Here is a 17,421-nt window from a genome sequence, read left to right on the forward strand (position 1 = left end):
GTCATAAAGCGGACAACCCTTTTTTTCTCTATTTCATTATACCACCTCTTTTCTCTCATCAAGAGATCTAATGATCGACTTTTCATGTTTGCTTATTTTACCATGCAAGCCTTGCTTTCATTTATTTTCTTGGTAATATTTCTTTGTAAATTGAGGCAAAACACAATCCAACAAATATGAAGAAAATAAAAGAGTTATTCAACAATTTAAATTATGAAATTTCTCGTTATAAAGCGGTAAACATTCTTTCACTATTATTTTTACCACCTTTTCTTTCATCAAGGGATCTAATGATCGTCTTGTCATATTTGCATATTTTACCATTTGACCCATGATTTCAGAGTATGAGGCTGGTTTCTTTTTCGCTTTCGAAACGAATTAAATTAGTTGCTTAGATTTTTTTTAATAATTGTATTACATAGCCTCATAGAAAAAACCTGTATTGTTTTGTACCTCTAATTAAAAAAGGTATAACGGCAAAGGTAATGTTTTTGGACTTTGGCAATTAAGCCGGCTAGCATAAGCTGGCTTGTGTGCTAACTAACAACCAAGACAAGCCAAGGTCATTGCTAATCATGAGATTAGATATTTTAAGATATAGGATGGTTTTCTTTTCATTTTCTGGATTTTTTCTTTATCACAAGCAAGTCTTCTTAATCTTGCAAGATACATTCTTAAGAATGGCAGCTGGTGTAAGGCATGAAAAACATGTATTATAATTTACCGATCATGCATACAGCTGCTATTTGCTATAATTTTGGTGCATAGACGATGTCATGATCCTTAAGAAATTCCAAAACTAGACACATGTTGATTTTCTTTTCTGCCTGCCTGACGATCTCCATTAATGTGTATGGCCAATGTTGTAGGCTATTTTACGCACACGTTTTGTTTTAAAATTTCCGACAAAAATTACTGGAATTCCTGCAAGGAATCAATTGTGAAAACCTGACACCGTACGCCGCCGCCTGCCCGCATATTATCATGCCTTGAAGTAGTAGGCCTGGTGTTTTTTCCTTTCTTCTCTTTTTTGTGTCTATACTTGTAAATAACTTTTGTGTATTTCTCTGCGTATTTCTCACCTGCATTCTGCCAGCGAACAGGTATCCGAACATTAACATTGCAGCTGTTTTCAACAACAAAAATTACTACCCCTTAATTTTTCGTAAAGAATTCCACATTTCAATGGCTCACAAAACAAAATAAATGACTTGTTACATTTGTTGTTATTATGTGGATGTAAAGCCTACAGCCACACTGTAGTTTTTAAATTTTAATATCTTGGCATTTTACACGATATTTTGCAATTGTTATTTATGGGTTTTGAACATTATCATAGATAAAAGTATTTTTTTTTGTGGTTACACAGATAAGTATGTACACAGATAAAAAGAAAAAAAGAAGCTAGGCATTATGTAAACAACATGAAAATGTAACAGATTGCGGAAAACATAACAAAAAAAAACTAATCAAAACCAAATAGATTTCAAATGGCGCCCAACATCTGGCATCACCCTTTTAACAAAATTCTCCGTATTCTAAAAAAAAAACTACCAAATAAAAAGTCAAAGCTATACCATTTTAATAATCCAAAGGCTTTGGGAGAAAACCTCCTCTTAAAAACCTCCTAATACTCGAATGACTTTTGTTGCAATTTTGCCCAACACAATTTTTTCTCACATTAAATCACTACGAAGTATATTTTCCCTGTTTCCCCAAATGATTTCAAATGGCGCCCAATGTGATCTCCAAACACTTTTCACAACACTGACAATCTTTTATCGCCATCTCAACAATTTCAATATTTCCCAAATCATTTGTGACATTTTTCAATTCAATAACTTCCCCTACTACATATTTCAATATATAAACTTCTTTCTGAACTTTTTTTCCAATGCCGCACATTTGAGTTTATTTTTTTATATGAAGTTTAATGATTTCATGTAAATTTAGCATAGCAAAAAAACAACTAATATTCCAAAAAACCTGATTTACCGTTTAGTTTGAGTGAGTGACTTGTAACCGAACAAAATTCCCACGCTCAAACCCCAAAATAAAGGAGAAAAAAAACCATGCATACTTTACAGTGAACATTTGAAGCCCAATATCGTGAATCAGTTGTTAGTTTGAAATTGAAATATACCACTTTTTTGCGCATAACGAAACCAAGTAAACGATGAAAAAACCTAACAACATTGGCGGCAATGCGATGATGACGACAACGACGACGACTTTAACATCCATTCATACATACGCCATGACAACGATGACGATAAATGTACAAACGCGATCTCAACAACAATTGCAAATTGCAAAAGTAAAGGAAAAAATAGTTTGCCTGCTTCTGCAATGTTGGACAAGCAATGAAAGAAAAAAGATTGTTGTTTTTGTCATTTATAAAGTGCAGAAAGATGGAAAGGAAATTTTCTCACGCTCTTTTTTTTATCGTGCAAAAAAAAATGAAGATGTTCATTTACGTGATGGAAAGAAGCTGGGAAAATGTAAGATCTTCAATTGACAACAATTGATGTAATTTCTTGTTAATTTGATTAATTTTTTAAATTCATTTTAAACTAGAAATCCTTAAAACTTTCTTTAAATCTTCTAAATCATCATTAAATCACTTTTGCAACGAAAAAATGGGACTATTTTGCCATTTACCGCTCTAGTTTAATGTGTGGCCAGGCCACTTTAGATAAGTTATTATTCACTGCAAACATGCGAACCCTGCTTAATTTGGCACCATTTCCCTTATATACTTCTCTAACAAGTACTAGAAGCTTAAGAGCGGAATTTATCAAAAAGTGAGATGAGGAATAACAATATTTTTGTATTTCGTCTTTATTTCTCTCCCATAAAGTTTGCATTCTTTATATCTTTCGAAGAAATATTTATGATTTATCTTAGTAACCCATGATGTGAGCCGCCCTTGTTTTTACCTTTCGTGTCAAGAGGCTAACTCTCCTTGTTCTGCATTTCCTGTTATTTGGCGGCAAATCTCAGGAGAGTGTTTATGGGGCAATATTGACAAGCCATTTGAAGGAACAACAAATCAAATATTGGACTGAGTATTACTTATTATATTTCCTTGCCATATTTAAAGTATTATTATGCAAATAACAACAATGTGAAAGGGTGAAAATGAAGTATTCTTAATCCCTCTCTTTAGTTGCAGTTATTATTTTCCAATAGCATAAAAAGTAGACGGACAGAATTAAAAAGCATTAACAGTCCTTAGGAAATTTGCAACCAAATGCACATAATACCTACCTGTTAAGCCTCTTAAATAAATGCTTCTCTGAAAAGCATTTCCTATGCAACAACAAAAACAATTTCAGCACTCACAAAAGAAGCCTTACGTGAACAAAAAAACAAGTCTTGCAAAAAACCACAACTTCCTTTAATACACCAACTAAAGAGAGTAAAACATTGGCAATTTAATATAACTTCATATCAGTAACCAGACAAGAAAAAACTTCTTAAGGAAACGACGAAGAAAAGAACCAAAGAGAAACAAGGCAACTACTTCCGTTTGCGGTAAAACGCCAGGCAGCTCATTTGTAACGTTTACACATCAATGACTTTTTTGTCGCTTGCAACAGAACTGTAACAACAGCAACAAAATTATTGTCATATTTTTTATTCATTAGACATGTTGGCCAACCCAACTACCAGCAATGTATGGGTCAATCGACTGTGTTGCAAAAGTTTATTAAACTTTAAGTATACCATAGTCATCCACAATAAGAACCACACAATAAAGCAACAGCAAAACAAGGGTAATTTGATAACCCACACAATGCAAAAAAAAAATGAAGATAAAAAACGAGAACTTTGCGACTTAGATCATGGCCGAGCTTAACTTAATGGAGAGTAACACAAGGGTGGGGGTCTTTGTTGTTTCTTTTGTAAGCTTGTTTGCCACAATTAAGTTTGCCACCACAAGACATGTATAAGGGTCACATGAGGTAATATTTTTATTTACAATATTAAAATAAACACTTTTCTGTAAACATAAATCAGGCAAAGCACTTTGGCTCCATTTTAATGACTCTTCTTCGTTTCCTTAAAAATTCGTGGGTATCTGTATCAGTATGTGAGAAAGAGGGAGAGAGAGAGAGAGTAAGCCCTTGTTATTTTCGCCACCTCTTTGTGTTAATCACTGTTATTGGCAACTGAACTACCCAACAAAATGAAAAGCGCTCCTTTTACACATTTAAACGAGAACAGTTTAGGGGCCATATTTTTTATTTTTATTGCTATAAAACATTTATTAAACATGTTCACCTCAAAACTTTCAAATAAGCTAATAAATAAAGCATTATATTTGTTTCTCTAGAAAAATCTCCATATGTTTGAGAGATCACACCCCAATCACACTTTTAAATGACCCAATGCATAACATTTCATTTTAATGGAAAATGAAAAAAAACACAAAAACATAAATTCTAATACACTTTCTTTTATGGATAAAAAAAAAAAAAAACAGAAAACACTTGGGCTCCAAATCAAAAACTCCATTTCCTCTTATAATTAGTGTCATTAAGTCTATTTCGCTTTCCACATCTGAATGTATGACACATCATTATGTGTAGCAATTTCCATTAAACTCCACTCAGCATTCTCCTCTTCACCTCTCCCCACTTTATACCATAAGCATACTTTATGCTCCCCCCTAACATAGAAATGAAAGATAAATTTGTGTAATTGAGTGAGACTTAATTTTTGAACAATTTAAGTTTGTAATAGGGTTTATTGTTGTAGGCACACATCATTATCGCCATAGGCAGCAGCTGCCGTGGTTTATTAACAGCCTGTTCCACGATCTCGAAAGAAAATTTGTGCGAACGAAGGCTACTCACTCACTTTCGTATAAGAATGCGTTCCACTAACTTTCGTTCTTTCTTTCGCATAGCCTTACGTGATTCAGTGTTGCTAAATATTTTTTGGCAAAATTAATCGCAAAATAAAGCAAAAAAAAGCGCCAAATGTCTAATTTAAACGCGAAAAAGCAGCAGTGGCTGTGTCTCAACTGACAGTTCAAACAAATTGTAAATAAACAAACAAAACAAAATTTTTAGTGATTGTGTTCAAATTATTTGTGTTCTTAAAAAAGAAAAAAATGAATATTTCTGTAGCCCTATTTTTTATGGATGATGAGGAGGAGGTTCAAAATGTGCCACGGAGGCATTTAAGAGATTCTTCGAATTTATTTGAAGTACCTAACAACCAGTAAGTATGATTGTATTTTTACATTTTTGAAATAATAACCAATGATTTTTACTAGGTTTGTGGCCAATTTTCGTGTGTCGAAGGAAGTTTTTCGGGCTCTTTTGGATATGATGGATATGATGCAGCTTCCAAAAATTGGCACTCCTCTGGCGAACTCAGGATTCTCCTACATATACTCAACTAGTGCCCGCAGCTGTGTAGTTGATTTTTTCGTGCTGGCATTTAGGAAATAAAAAAAATATATTTGTTGTTCACATTTTAAATTGCATTTATTATTTTTACTTACATTTTTGTTTCCATTTTCAATCAAGCAATGCTTATGTTAAAACAATTTTCCTTAATTGTTATCATACGACAGCAAAGACACAAGTGACTGATTTTGACATTTGTGTTCGCATGCGAACGAAAGAAAAAAGATAGTGGAACGCAAAATTACACTGAAATGCTTACGTTTACGTTCGCTTTGATTTTCGTGCAAATTTTCGTTCTGATGGATTTTAGTGGAACGGAAATCAGCTGTTTGTCGTGTAAAAGTTGCGCGAACGTGTTCTTTCGATATCGTGGAACAGGCTGTAAGTGTTTGTGGTCTGTTAAAGTAATTTGTAAATTATTAAAATGTAAAAAAGTGTATATTAAAGTTTTATGATAGAGTTATCAGCTGTTCTCTCTCGCACAAGTGGCCATTTTACCCATTGAGAACAATGACCGAGGAGAAGTGACGTTTGATGTGTTTGACAGCGGAAGGTTAAAGGGTTGCCCGTACATGAATAAGATGTCATTGAGATTTTGGATTTTTGGACATTCAAAACAAATGAAAAAATTATTAAGAAAATTATTGAGGAATTAGCAAAAAAATAGACTATTACATTAGAAAATTGTATTTTTTCTTTTAAATACCAAAGTTAACCAAACTTTATTAGACTTAACGGTAAATATTATTTAGTTTTAACTGCGGCAGGTAAGAGTTGCCACTACTTAAGCAAAATATACAATATAGAAATACAAAAATTATGTGATCTCAAGGTTTAACCTCAAATTAGCTTTATCTCGACCATAAAAATGCAAAAATATAAAATATCACCAAAAATTTAGCACCAATGTGGGTGATTTTCATTAACATTTTGCTAATTTTAACAAAAATTCTTTAGAAAAAATACAACAATTTTTATGTTAACACTAATTAAGCCTCCATAATGTCGAAGCAAATGATTCAAACCCCCATACCCATATTAACTGATAATTACTATTATTAGCTTTTAATTATTTTTATCTTAACAAAAAAAAGAAAACAACAGTTTGTTTGTGGGCCAGCAAGCTTACACATCGCAACTTTGTAAATAAAAACCTTCCTACCACGCTTAAAATTGCTTTTGGATTACGTATGCCTTAATATGTGGGCCGATACCGCTCCACATATTAGATTATAAATTGCCAAACAATGATTGTGCAGGTGGAACCACGCATTTTTTTTTTTTGGAATACTCATTCATTGATCAAACCAAAATACTCATATGTAAATTTTGTCTTTTATTTCAAAGCAAGAAGTAGGTGTAAAAAGAGTATTTTTTTTTAATTTCGTTGTTATTGCTGTATCAATTACATAACTCTAGAAACATTGTTAGTTGATTGTTTTTCTTCTAAACGGCCTTTGTAAGGTCACATTTCACTTTTAATATTCAAATTATGCCATGTTATTTCCGTTTTGTTTAATTTTTTTGGTCATTACATTGTTAGGTGTAATTGTTGAATGACGCTTCCCCATTTCCGTTTTTGGTTTGAAAAGTTAATGGTTTTGACATTACATGTAACAAATTAATTGATGACACATGCCGCCGCCGACATGGATTTAAAGGCCGTTCACGTTACGAATTCAGCTTTGATTTAGAATATGCCGCAAAAGGAGTCATAACATGGAATAATTTTCACTCCAGTTAAGTAGTAAAGGCGACACTCACCCGTTGTGACACGTGACCTACTACCCACAGCAGTCACTTAGCTTAACAATCAGCCAGCTAACCAGTCAACCTACACAAAATTGGCATCTAACGTATGTTCAAATGGTAGCGTGCCTTAGGTTACACCCAAACACTATAATTTAAACATAAATATATAAATAAATATCAACGATTTTATTTCTTTATTTTTTTTTTTTTTTTTCAAAAAGAAAACGAAGGCATTCTTATTTTCTTGTAACTCTAAAGATTAGCTCAGTTGTGAAGAAAATTAAATCTTTTATTTTAAAAACAGCCATGCATTCATCACATGAAATGTGGTTTTGTGTGCATGGACCCCTTCTAAGAATCGGATATGCATGTCGTCTATCTATGGAAAACAAAAACAGAAACTATGTGCCATATCATTCATGCATACAGATGACAAGTTTATTTTTATTTATTTTTCTTCCCCCTTTTTTATTTATTTTTGAAGTAGATACATACTATGGTGTCACCCAACCAAATCGCCGCCACCACGCCAGACCAATAATATCATCTGTACTTCTGTTGCGAGATACTATTTTTACTCACAATTTGTAAATGGCATAAAGTTTATTCGCCTTTAATGAGAGGTTTCTTCTTCCGTTTTGCTTTTTATCTAAAACATTTTCTAGACTATTCAGTTCATCAGTTGCATTAAACAGTATTTGTGGTGTGTTCATCCAAGCATTGTATTTTACATTTGTGTGTTATTATTAATATTTCTTGTATTAAGCCATTCTGAGGCAGGGAGAAGATATACATTAGGCATTATTGCTAATTTAATCAGCATTGTAGGCAGTCAAGCGTTTTAAAAAAAGAGTTGGTTTTTACCCAACACCACCACCTGTAATCAAATAGAAATCCATGAAGCGTTTTGCTTGAAATACCTATAACATTTCATGATAATTACAACAGCAACAAATTATAGATTCCTAATAATTTCTCTAGCCAGTTAGAATGGAAAGTTGTTAACTATTTAATGAGCAAGAAAGAAACAAAGAGAAATTTTGCTTATGCTAGTCATGCAATGATTATTTCAAAAGAAAATCTAACGTTTTTCATTTTGGTAGGCCGTGTAATTATGACAGTAAGGTAACCCTCTTGAATTGCGGCAGATAAAAATGCAGCATAAAGGATAATAGGAGGGAGATCGACAAAGAAAAAGAGAGAGAAATGGTTTTTTTTTCAGTGAGACAACTTCTGATTTATATTAGTTTAATTAATTGTTAAATTATGTGAAAAATTATATTAACAAAAAACTTTAAAAAGAAATTACTAAATTAATAATAATTATGACATGATTTAGTCACTATTAATTGCTTCTTTTTATCAAAATAGGAAAATAGGAATCTGTTTTTCCAAGAGTATTCTCAGAGAGACATCATGTTTGTTTTGGTTTTTGATGTGTGAGAGAGCTGAAAGGGAAGTCAGCTGCTTTCTCTTTTACACTTTGCAAATTAAATGGAAAATTGCCGTTTTTTAGATTTGTTATTAAAATATGAATTTTCATCGAGAAATAAGAAGAATGACCCCATAACTTCCCTATAAAGCACAGTATGAGTGCAAGAAAGCATTCGGCTGTTCTATTTTTCTTTTTTTGCCAAAGGGCGGACCAAATTGTGAAATTTAATTAAATTAAATTGTAATCAAAATTAAAACAAAAAACACCATTTTTATAAGAGATGAAAAGCAGCAGCTTGAAATCGCTTTGGTTATTATTACAACCAAAAGAAAATTTTGTTTTTATCAAACCCAAAAAGAAATCGAATATTCAACAAGATTTCAATTGAAAATGTGGTATTATTTATTACTATTTTTGCCTGCGGATAATAATTTCCTTTAGTTCTTTTTCTAGAAACCCGTCACTCCCACTCCAACATATTTTTGTTCAAGTGCCAAAATAACATTTCCAATGCACATTTTTGCCGAACAAGGGGGATGGTGTAAATGTCATATGCTTAAACCCTTGGTAAACTCCCACAACCAAGCATTTGTGAGTGGCAAAGGGAAGTTTATTCTTTGAAATCCTCGACAATATTCTTAAAGAGGATGGGGGCAGGACGATGATAATTCAATGTTATTTTAGCCGAATCCCAATGGTAATTTTGAAATATCATGAACACATGTTCAGATTATATCCTTGCCAAGTCATTGCCGGGGATTTGTAATGGAACAAGTGTGCACTTGTTTGCTTGTTATGATGCCAACAAAATTTTGTGTATTCTATGGCAACGATTTGTATGTGACAGACGGTAGCCATTACAGCTTAACAAATTTTGCAATTACTTCGGGACTTTGTGGTCATTTTTGGGATTTTAAGTAAGGGAAATATTGTTGGGTTTCCCTGAAGGATTTATAACGTGTACAGGCTTAATATTTTTGGTGTAATTTGCAATACCACAAATAGGATTATATTTACTAATCAGCCAGAGATTAGTAATTGAGATATGAAGTATCGATATTTTCCAAGAAGAAACATTTTAAGATGATACTATTTTTAAATATTATGGAAATACCGTACATTTTTCTATTTTATTTTATTTTTTTTTTTTTTTTTCGAAATACTATTAAAATTCCCTTTGATATTCAAAGTAATATAAGAAAATAGGTAAGCATATTTTAAATTCAATTATTTAGTCATACACTAATGGCAATAGATGGAGATATTCCCATATAAAATGCCGCCATGTATACTAATGACTTCCTTGATTCATTGCTAGAAGTCAAGAAAAAAAACATGTGGAGAAATGAAATGAATAGAAAAAATTGTTCCTTCTAACAAAACAAAAAAAAACTGTTAAAATATGAAAACTTTTCGATTTAAACATAAATCAGTGTTTAGTGAACAAATTGTTTGGCATTAAGTCGTCTGTGGTCGGGGCGACAAGGCAAGGCGGGCGAGGCGAGGCGAACATTTCACATAAAAAATACATGTAAGATGAACGTGATTTCCTTTCCAGCCCGTTTGGTAGCAGTCGTATCAATCAGATATTACTGTTGCTGTTGTTGGTAATTGATACAAAACCATGGAATTTTCTTTGGGGCCATGACAAGAATATTTTAAAGGCCACAACAACATTGATGGCCTATAAAACGCCACTCAATGTTTGCTGGTTGTACACATGAAAGCTTAGCCATTTCATGAAGAAAAACATAATTTATTCCAAAACGTAGTTAATTTGTGTTGACAAGGCTCTGTATTTTTCTTTCAAAAGACGCCTTACATTTAAGGCCGTAGTAGTCTTCTTTTCTTTCTTTCTTTAGAACGGAAGTAAATTCAATTGGATCATGTTGTCTGCTTCATAGAATGCCAGCATAGCGTCATGTTTTTGCTCTTATTGCTCTGTAAAACGTGTTTTTGAGACTTCCTTTTTGCTTTTGACAGCCAGGCAGACGAACTGCAGCTTGTAAATACATACACATTAACTAAAGGCAGGTCTTTGTTTTACAAGAATGGCTGAGCTGCTTTTATTCCCAAGAAACGGAAGTAAAGCTAATATTCATATTTCTGCTTCCAGGAGCATCATTCTCAACACATCTTTGGGAAAACACATCTTAAGAAAAGAAATCATTGAACTCTTGAGATTTTTTGTTCTCTTTTAGAAATAAAATATCATATTACCTGAATATCTTCAAAAATCTGTAGTACATCATCTTTAAACGGGGCAATGTCTTTTCGGGGATACTTTTTTCTCTACTTTTTGTCTTGTCTTTTGTTACCTAGCAACAGCCCATTATGTCTGGGTCCGTAATTATTTTCTTCTTTCTAAAGAACATCTGTCGTTTTCCAAAAGAAAACAACCCCTAAATTTACTTGCAATATGCATGAAATTTGTAACGCTTTTATGTTGTTGCTTGCATTTTAGATTTGTTTGTCGATTCGATCATCCCTTATTTTCTTTTTGAACTCTTAAAAACAACCCTCTGTTGCACTACAAATTATACCTGCTTCTATTTTTATGTTGTCTTTGTTTTCTCTCTTTAAATGCTGTTCCCCTTTTTTAGACACAATCTTAAAGATCTTCTTGTTTTACGAACCCTTACATGTCCCAAAAGCAGGTTTAGTCTTTGGTTCCTTATGTAAAGAAAAAAAAAACGCTGTCTACAACCACAACATTGAAAAGGCAGCTGGCGCATGCCCTTATTGTCGGTTTTTTTGTTTTTTTTTCTTCTTGATAAATGCGTATAAAAATTGTTGTTTGTCATCTGGAAAGTTCTTCTTGTTGTTGTGGTGGGGATCCAATACAGCATATGCATTACCGATCGTCGCCCCTCAAATGTATTGTATTCAAGTCGTTGTTGTTGTCTTGAAGTTTTTGGCACGCGCCGCCATAAGAGGTATCAAACTTATGTTGTCTTCGGGGATTGTCCTTTGAACTTGATAAATGTAAGCTTGAAATAAAAAAGCTAAAAATAAAATACACATAAATATAACTCAAAGAGTCTGATGAAGTTGCGGAGGCAGACCAAGCTTTGATGAAGCCTAGTTACATACATGGCACATTTAGTTTGCACTTGTTTCATTGTTGCCTGCCCCCATATGGTGTTTTTCATTCACTGCTGTGGTACATCTTATAATTTATTGTATTTTTTCGTTTTAATATTGAGATATCCATTAATATTAAACAAAAGTTGGTTGCGTTCTATTATTCAGATCATCTGTTATGGGAGAGAAATGACAGTTTACACAAATTACCGTATTACGCACTCGAAACAACTCACAGATAATTGATACCAAAGTACGTTTTTAAAATATGATATTATTTATTTATCATTTAAAATATAGGAATGATAGCAAAATAAATTTAAAATGTATTATTTTTTTCATAATCCTTTGTAAATGAACGCATTTTGTAACTACCAGTTTGTTTGAAATACTCCCAATGCATTACTGTACTCTTCTCTCCCATGACACAACACACGGCCGATTGATACCAACTAACGCCGTTAAAACATATGAATGTGTTATTCAGAGGGAATTTAATAAAAATAAATTACTTAACTCTTTTGCTAAATGTTTGCATTGTTTTTCTTTTTTAAAAAGAGTCTAGTGGAGGTAACTTAAATGTTTACTTTCCTAAGTCACTCTCACGCCGTACCCTCACAACTCAGAGACAGCTTATATCTATTATCGCCGTTAAATGAAAGAAATTAACGAACTCTTTTTAAAATAAATAAAAACTTTATGCAAGACAGAAATAATTACTAATATATAATATAAATATATAATATAAATAATTACTAATATAAAGTTAAAAATTAATGTTTTTACAAAATTATTGGAAAGAAATAAAATGAAACAAATAAATGTGTTTCTAAAACACTCTCGTTGCCCATCCCTCTCAAGGTCTTCCCACGCACAGACACAAACGCCGCTAAACACAAAGGAAATTAAAAAAAATCAAGTTAAAAATAATCCAAAGATTATTATAATTAATTATAAATAATATTATATATTAATATGTTTCCTTTTCTTTGCAGTTCGTCGCTCGCCCTCATCTTGCCCTGGACCAAACAACTTGCCACCACTGCAGTTTCATCATGTACATGGTGATAACATTAGAATATCACGAGATGGCACAATTGCACGTCGTTTTGAAAGTTTCTGTCGGGCCATTACATTTTCGGCCCGACCAGTGCGCATCAACGAAAGGATTTGCGTGAAGTTCTGTGAAATCTCAAATAATTGGAATGGTGGTATCCGTTTTGGTTTCACCAGCAATGATCCGGCCACATTGGAGGGTACATTGCCCAAATATGCCTGCCCTGATCTAACGAATCGTCCTGGCTTCTGGGCCAAAGCTTTACATGAACAATACTGTGAAAAGGATAATGTCCTCTATTACTATGTCAATTCTGCCGGTGATGTTATCTATGGTATTAATAACGAGGAGAAGGGTGTCATCTTGTCGGGCATTGATACACGTGGTTGTTTGTGGACTCTCATCGATATCTATGGCAATTGTACGGGCATTGAGTTTTTGGATGCCCGTGTTTATATGTATCAACAAAGTGGCGGTGTGGGCTTACCTCCGTCTGTTTTGGCGGCCGGTATGACAGGTACCTTGCCGGCTGGCTCCCAAATGAGCGGCCTAAATCCCCATCATCCCAATCAGCAATCAAGAAGATCTCTACCCTCTACAACTGGCTATGACCATGAACTGGAACGTAGCCTTATGCCCTCAATGCAATCGTTAAATATAACCGGTGACCAGGTGGCCATTGCCTCGGATTTGGCCAATGGTTTGCCACCGCTACGTTATAATGGCTCTGGTCGCCTTATCCCTGTACCCTTCCACATCACCAAAGGCCGTAATGTACGTTTGTCACATGATCGTTTTATTGCCTCACGGACAGAAAATGATTTCTGTCAAGGATATGTTTTCACTGCCCGTCCCATCAGAATAGGAGAAAAGATAATTGTACAGATCTTGAAGACCGAACAAATGTATGTGGGTGCCTTGGCTTTGGGTTTGACATCGTGCAATCCTGCCGCATTGCAACCAGGCGATTTACCCAATGATTCCGATTTCCTTTTGGATCGTCCAGAATATTGGGTGGTGAGCAAGGATATTGCAGCTGCCCCACAGCGGGGAGATGAGATTGCATTCTTTGTTGCGCCCAATGGTGAGGTTACCATTAGCAAAAACAATGGCCCAGCTGTGGTGGTGATGCATGTCGATCAATCGCTGCAATTGTGGGCCTTCCTCGATGTCTATGGCTCAACCCAGTCGGTGCGTATGTTCCGCCAACAGCTGCCAAATATGGTGAATTATCCACCAAATGCAATAGCGGGTTCCTCGCAACGCATAGTCAATATACCCGTATCGGAATCAATGAATAGTCTGAATAGTCAAATATCGGAAAATCGCAAAATTATTCATCCCTCCCAGCTAAATGTAACACATGGCACAATCAGTGCTTCAACCTCAACACTGGCCTCCATGCAATCGACAAATAATTTGGCCGGCGGTGGTCAAACCTCAGGTATATTGAATGGCACCTGTTCGCCACCCAGTGCAACGACGGGACGTATGATTAGCATGCCCTCAAATGGTGAAATGATACAAATTCAACCCACCAATGGTGGTGGTACTGTACTGGTTGTGAATTTGCCCCCTGCCACATCAGCTTTGGATTTGAATGGTCTGGCGACGTCGCAGGCAAGGTTAGCAGCCACAACAAATAATGGTGGTGGTGGTGCGAATAATTCAGCCACTTGTTCAAGTGGGGCAAGCAGTAATTCAAATGTAAATACACTTGTGGGAAATATCAATAATGGACAATTTATTGAGGTTAGTATTTGAATGAAAAAATTTAAATCAATTCATTTATTCTGCTGCTAATTGAGAATTGTTCAATTGGCAAGGTCGTGATCTTGTTCGGCTGATATTTATGTACTTCTCTTTCCTTCTAATTTCTAGACTAACACTGCCTCTTCACTAAATGTGGCTGCTGCCACAAACAACAAATGGTCCAAGGATACCGTGGACAACTCAGATTCAGCTGGTGCTGAATGTACAATCTGCTATGAAAATCAAATTGATTCGGTACTCTATAGTTGTGGCCACATGTGCATGTGCTATGACTGTGCCATCGAACAATGGCGTGGAGTTGGCGGTGGCCAATGTCCATTGTGTCGGGCTGTTATACGTGATGTTATACGTACTTATACTACATAAAATAAGAAGTTTGGATAGATAAAAGAAATTAACTATTCTGGATAAAGCTTATGAATGCAAAGAAAAGCAAAAATCATTTCTTGCGAAAATGCAACAACAACAAATCCCACTATTATAATACTATGTAGATCCTATGGAACCCCCTGACATTAAATAAAAAAAAAAACATGAACATAAAAAATGAAAAACTCGCAAATATAATGGAATTTTTAAAAAAATGAAACAAAAAAACAAATGTTGTTTAAGTTAGAATAGAATTATAAAAAAAGTAAAACGAATTGTTATTGCTGCAAAAACTTGAATATGATGGTAAACAAAAGACAAAATGTAATGGATTTTAAAAAATTAAAAAAAAAAAAAATTATGGTATTAATTATATATATGAGTTTTAGGTTTCTCTTTATACTAAGTATTATGTGATTTATTTTTTATATAATGATAATTGTATTATAGAATTTAAACAATAAAAACAAGAAAATGCCAATATATTGTCAAAAAAAAACAATTATGCTATTTTATAAAATTAGAACAACAAAAAAGCAAAAAGTTGAATGCTAAAGAAATGCCTTTTAGAAGTTATTTGGTTGAATTAATTAAAAACAGAAAAAAAGAAATTGTAAAATTATGATATTTTCAGGTTAGGTTTTCCTTTTTTGATAATAAGTTGCCTATTTTTTAATTTATTGTATACAACAAGAAATCCGCAAGCAATTGTAAACATAAATGGCTCAATTATGATTAATTTTTTTTTAACAATTTTATACAAACAAAGCTAAATCCAAATTTTGTTTTTTAAATTTTAAGTTTTTTATAAATTTTTTTCTTCTTTAACTCACATAAAACCAAAGTATTTGTTGGATTTCTAATATTTCAAATCAAAATCAATGCCAATTGTGGATGTTGCAATTTCGATGTTTACTTTTCTTTTCATTTTCGGAACACTTTTTTCTATTTTAATTAAAGGTTTTATCTCTTGCGACAACATAGTTTCTTCACTATTGGCTATAATAATATTTTAAAATAAATTTCTCAAATAATTTGTTTATTAATGCAATGAAATGTTAAAACTCATGATTGACAAGATTTCTTTTATGCCTAATTTGATATGTGGCCTGGTGACTTTATTATTTTGCATTTAAGTGTACGGTTGATTTACTTTCATTGTCCAGGTTATGATCTCTCTCTCCCTCTCTTTGTAATAAAGGGGTAGAGAAGATACCGTAATTCCCACTTTGTTTATTAATGTAATAAAATTGTAATAAAATTAATTAAAAAGAAACTAAAAAATTAATTTTATTATATATTTTAAGGGAAATTATTTATGAAATAAATCAACCTTCCACACAAACAAAACGAACGACTTTCCACATCTAAGCACTGCTGTCTCAATTAAAGCCTGCCTTTATAACTATGATTTTCATAGCTCAACTACTTTTGTTTTTAAAATGAATTATTTTTAAATTTCTTTATTAAGTAGTTGAGTCTCAGTAAAAAAATCCTTACATCCAACAAATGAAAAATACAAAAATCAAATCATGACACCAATTAATTACATCCCAAATAAAAACAATATCACATCAAATAATGCTCAATGATTATTTTTAATCAAAGATTAACCCAAATCAATTACAAATAATTTATTACATAAACATATTTATTGATTAATATTATTACCACAATATCATCATCACACAGCCTGCACATTTACACACACAAAATAATAATAATAATTATTTTTTCATAATTTTATTTTTTAGTTTATTTTTTTTATGATAATAATAATAATGATGAAACAAAATCACACCAATTATATTTAAACACACAACACAATAAGTCTGTAATGTTTATTTTTTATTCATTTATTATTATTTTTAATTATGAGATTATGTCTTAAATTTAATTATTATTATTTTTTATGACTTATTCTTTGTATTGTATTTTATTTCTAGTCACGTCTTACAATAACTACTTTACTTTATATATATATATAAATGCATAAATATATATATATAAAAATATGGAAAAGCAAAATGAAAAATCAAATAAAAAACGAACTCTAAACTATTTTCATACAAAAGACAAAAATTATGACATTTTTATTTGTGTTTATTATTTTGATGACTAAATTTAATAGAAAATATATGGGAAAATCCAAACCACCAGTCCAGGCTCCCTATCAGGAATAGTAATTTCAATGTAATTGGAGTCAGAAAAAGAGGACATGTAATCACTAATCCTATTACCTTTACCTAACATATTCCAACTAATTAGTATGTCCAGGATTTATGCACGACCAAAACGTGAAAAGCACCATCCACCAGCGCACTACTTGTGCCTTGCGGGATATTTTACTATCGAATATTTATTAAGGAATCCCAGATGTTCCTTCCAGTCCAAAAATTTCTTCTAAGTTTAATTATTAATTCTACTTCCTGAAATTGATGCTTTCTTCATTTTTAACCCGCTCTCTGAAAAAGTGTCTCTTCACCAAGGCAATTTGACTCACCGCTTGATTTGAAGTGTTTTAATTT

At 32.9% G+C, this 17,421-nt stretch overlaps 1 protein-coding gene and 1 long non-coding RNA gene across 3 annotated transcripts in view; both read left to right on the forward strand.

Moving 5' to 3' along the window:
- Positions 1–16,975, forward strand: part of LOC101889574 (protein neuralized) — a 56,039-nt gene extending 39,064 nt beyond the window's left edge. For both annotated transcript variants that reach the window (XM_005180349.4, XM_011292908.3), the window contains exons 2-3: positions 12,690–14,503; positions 14,633–16,975. In XM_005180349.4, coding sequence (XP_005180406.1) covers positions 12,690–14,503; positions 14,633–14,890 — 2,072 coding nt within the window. In that variant the 3' untranslated portion in view covers positions 14,891–16,975. The remainder of the gene's footprint in view (positions 1–12,689; positions 14,504–14,632) is intronic.
- LOC131802752 (uncharacterized) lies at positions 4,496–5,495 on the forward strand. The gene is made up of 2 exons (XR_009342366.1): positions 4,496–5,232; positions 5,288–5,495. It is a non-coding gene; the product is annotated as an uncharacterized LOC131802752 (long non-coding RNA).
- Positions 16,976–17,421: the final 446 nt, after the last annotated feature.

This window comes from Musca domestica, unplaced genomic scaffold (genome assembly GCF_030504385.1).
Source record: "Musca domestica strain aabys unplaced genomic scaffold, Musca_domestica.polishedcontigs.V.1.1 24, whole genome shotgun sequence".
Taxonomy (NCBI): Eukaryota; Metazoa; Arthropoda; class Insecta; order Diptera; family Muscidae; genus Musca; species Musca domestica.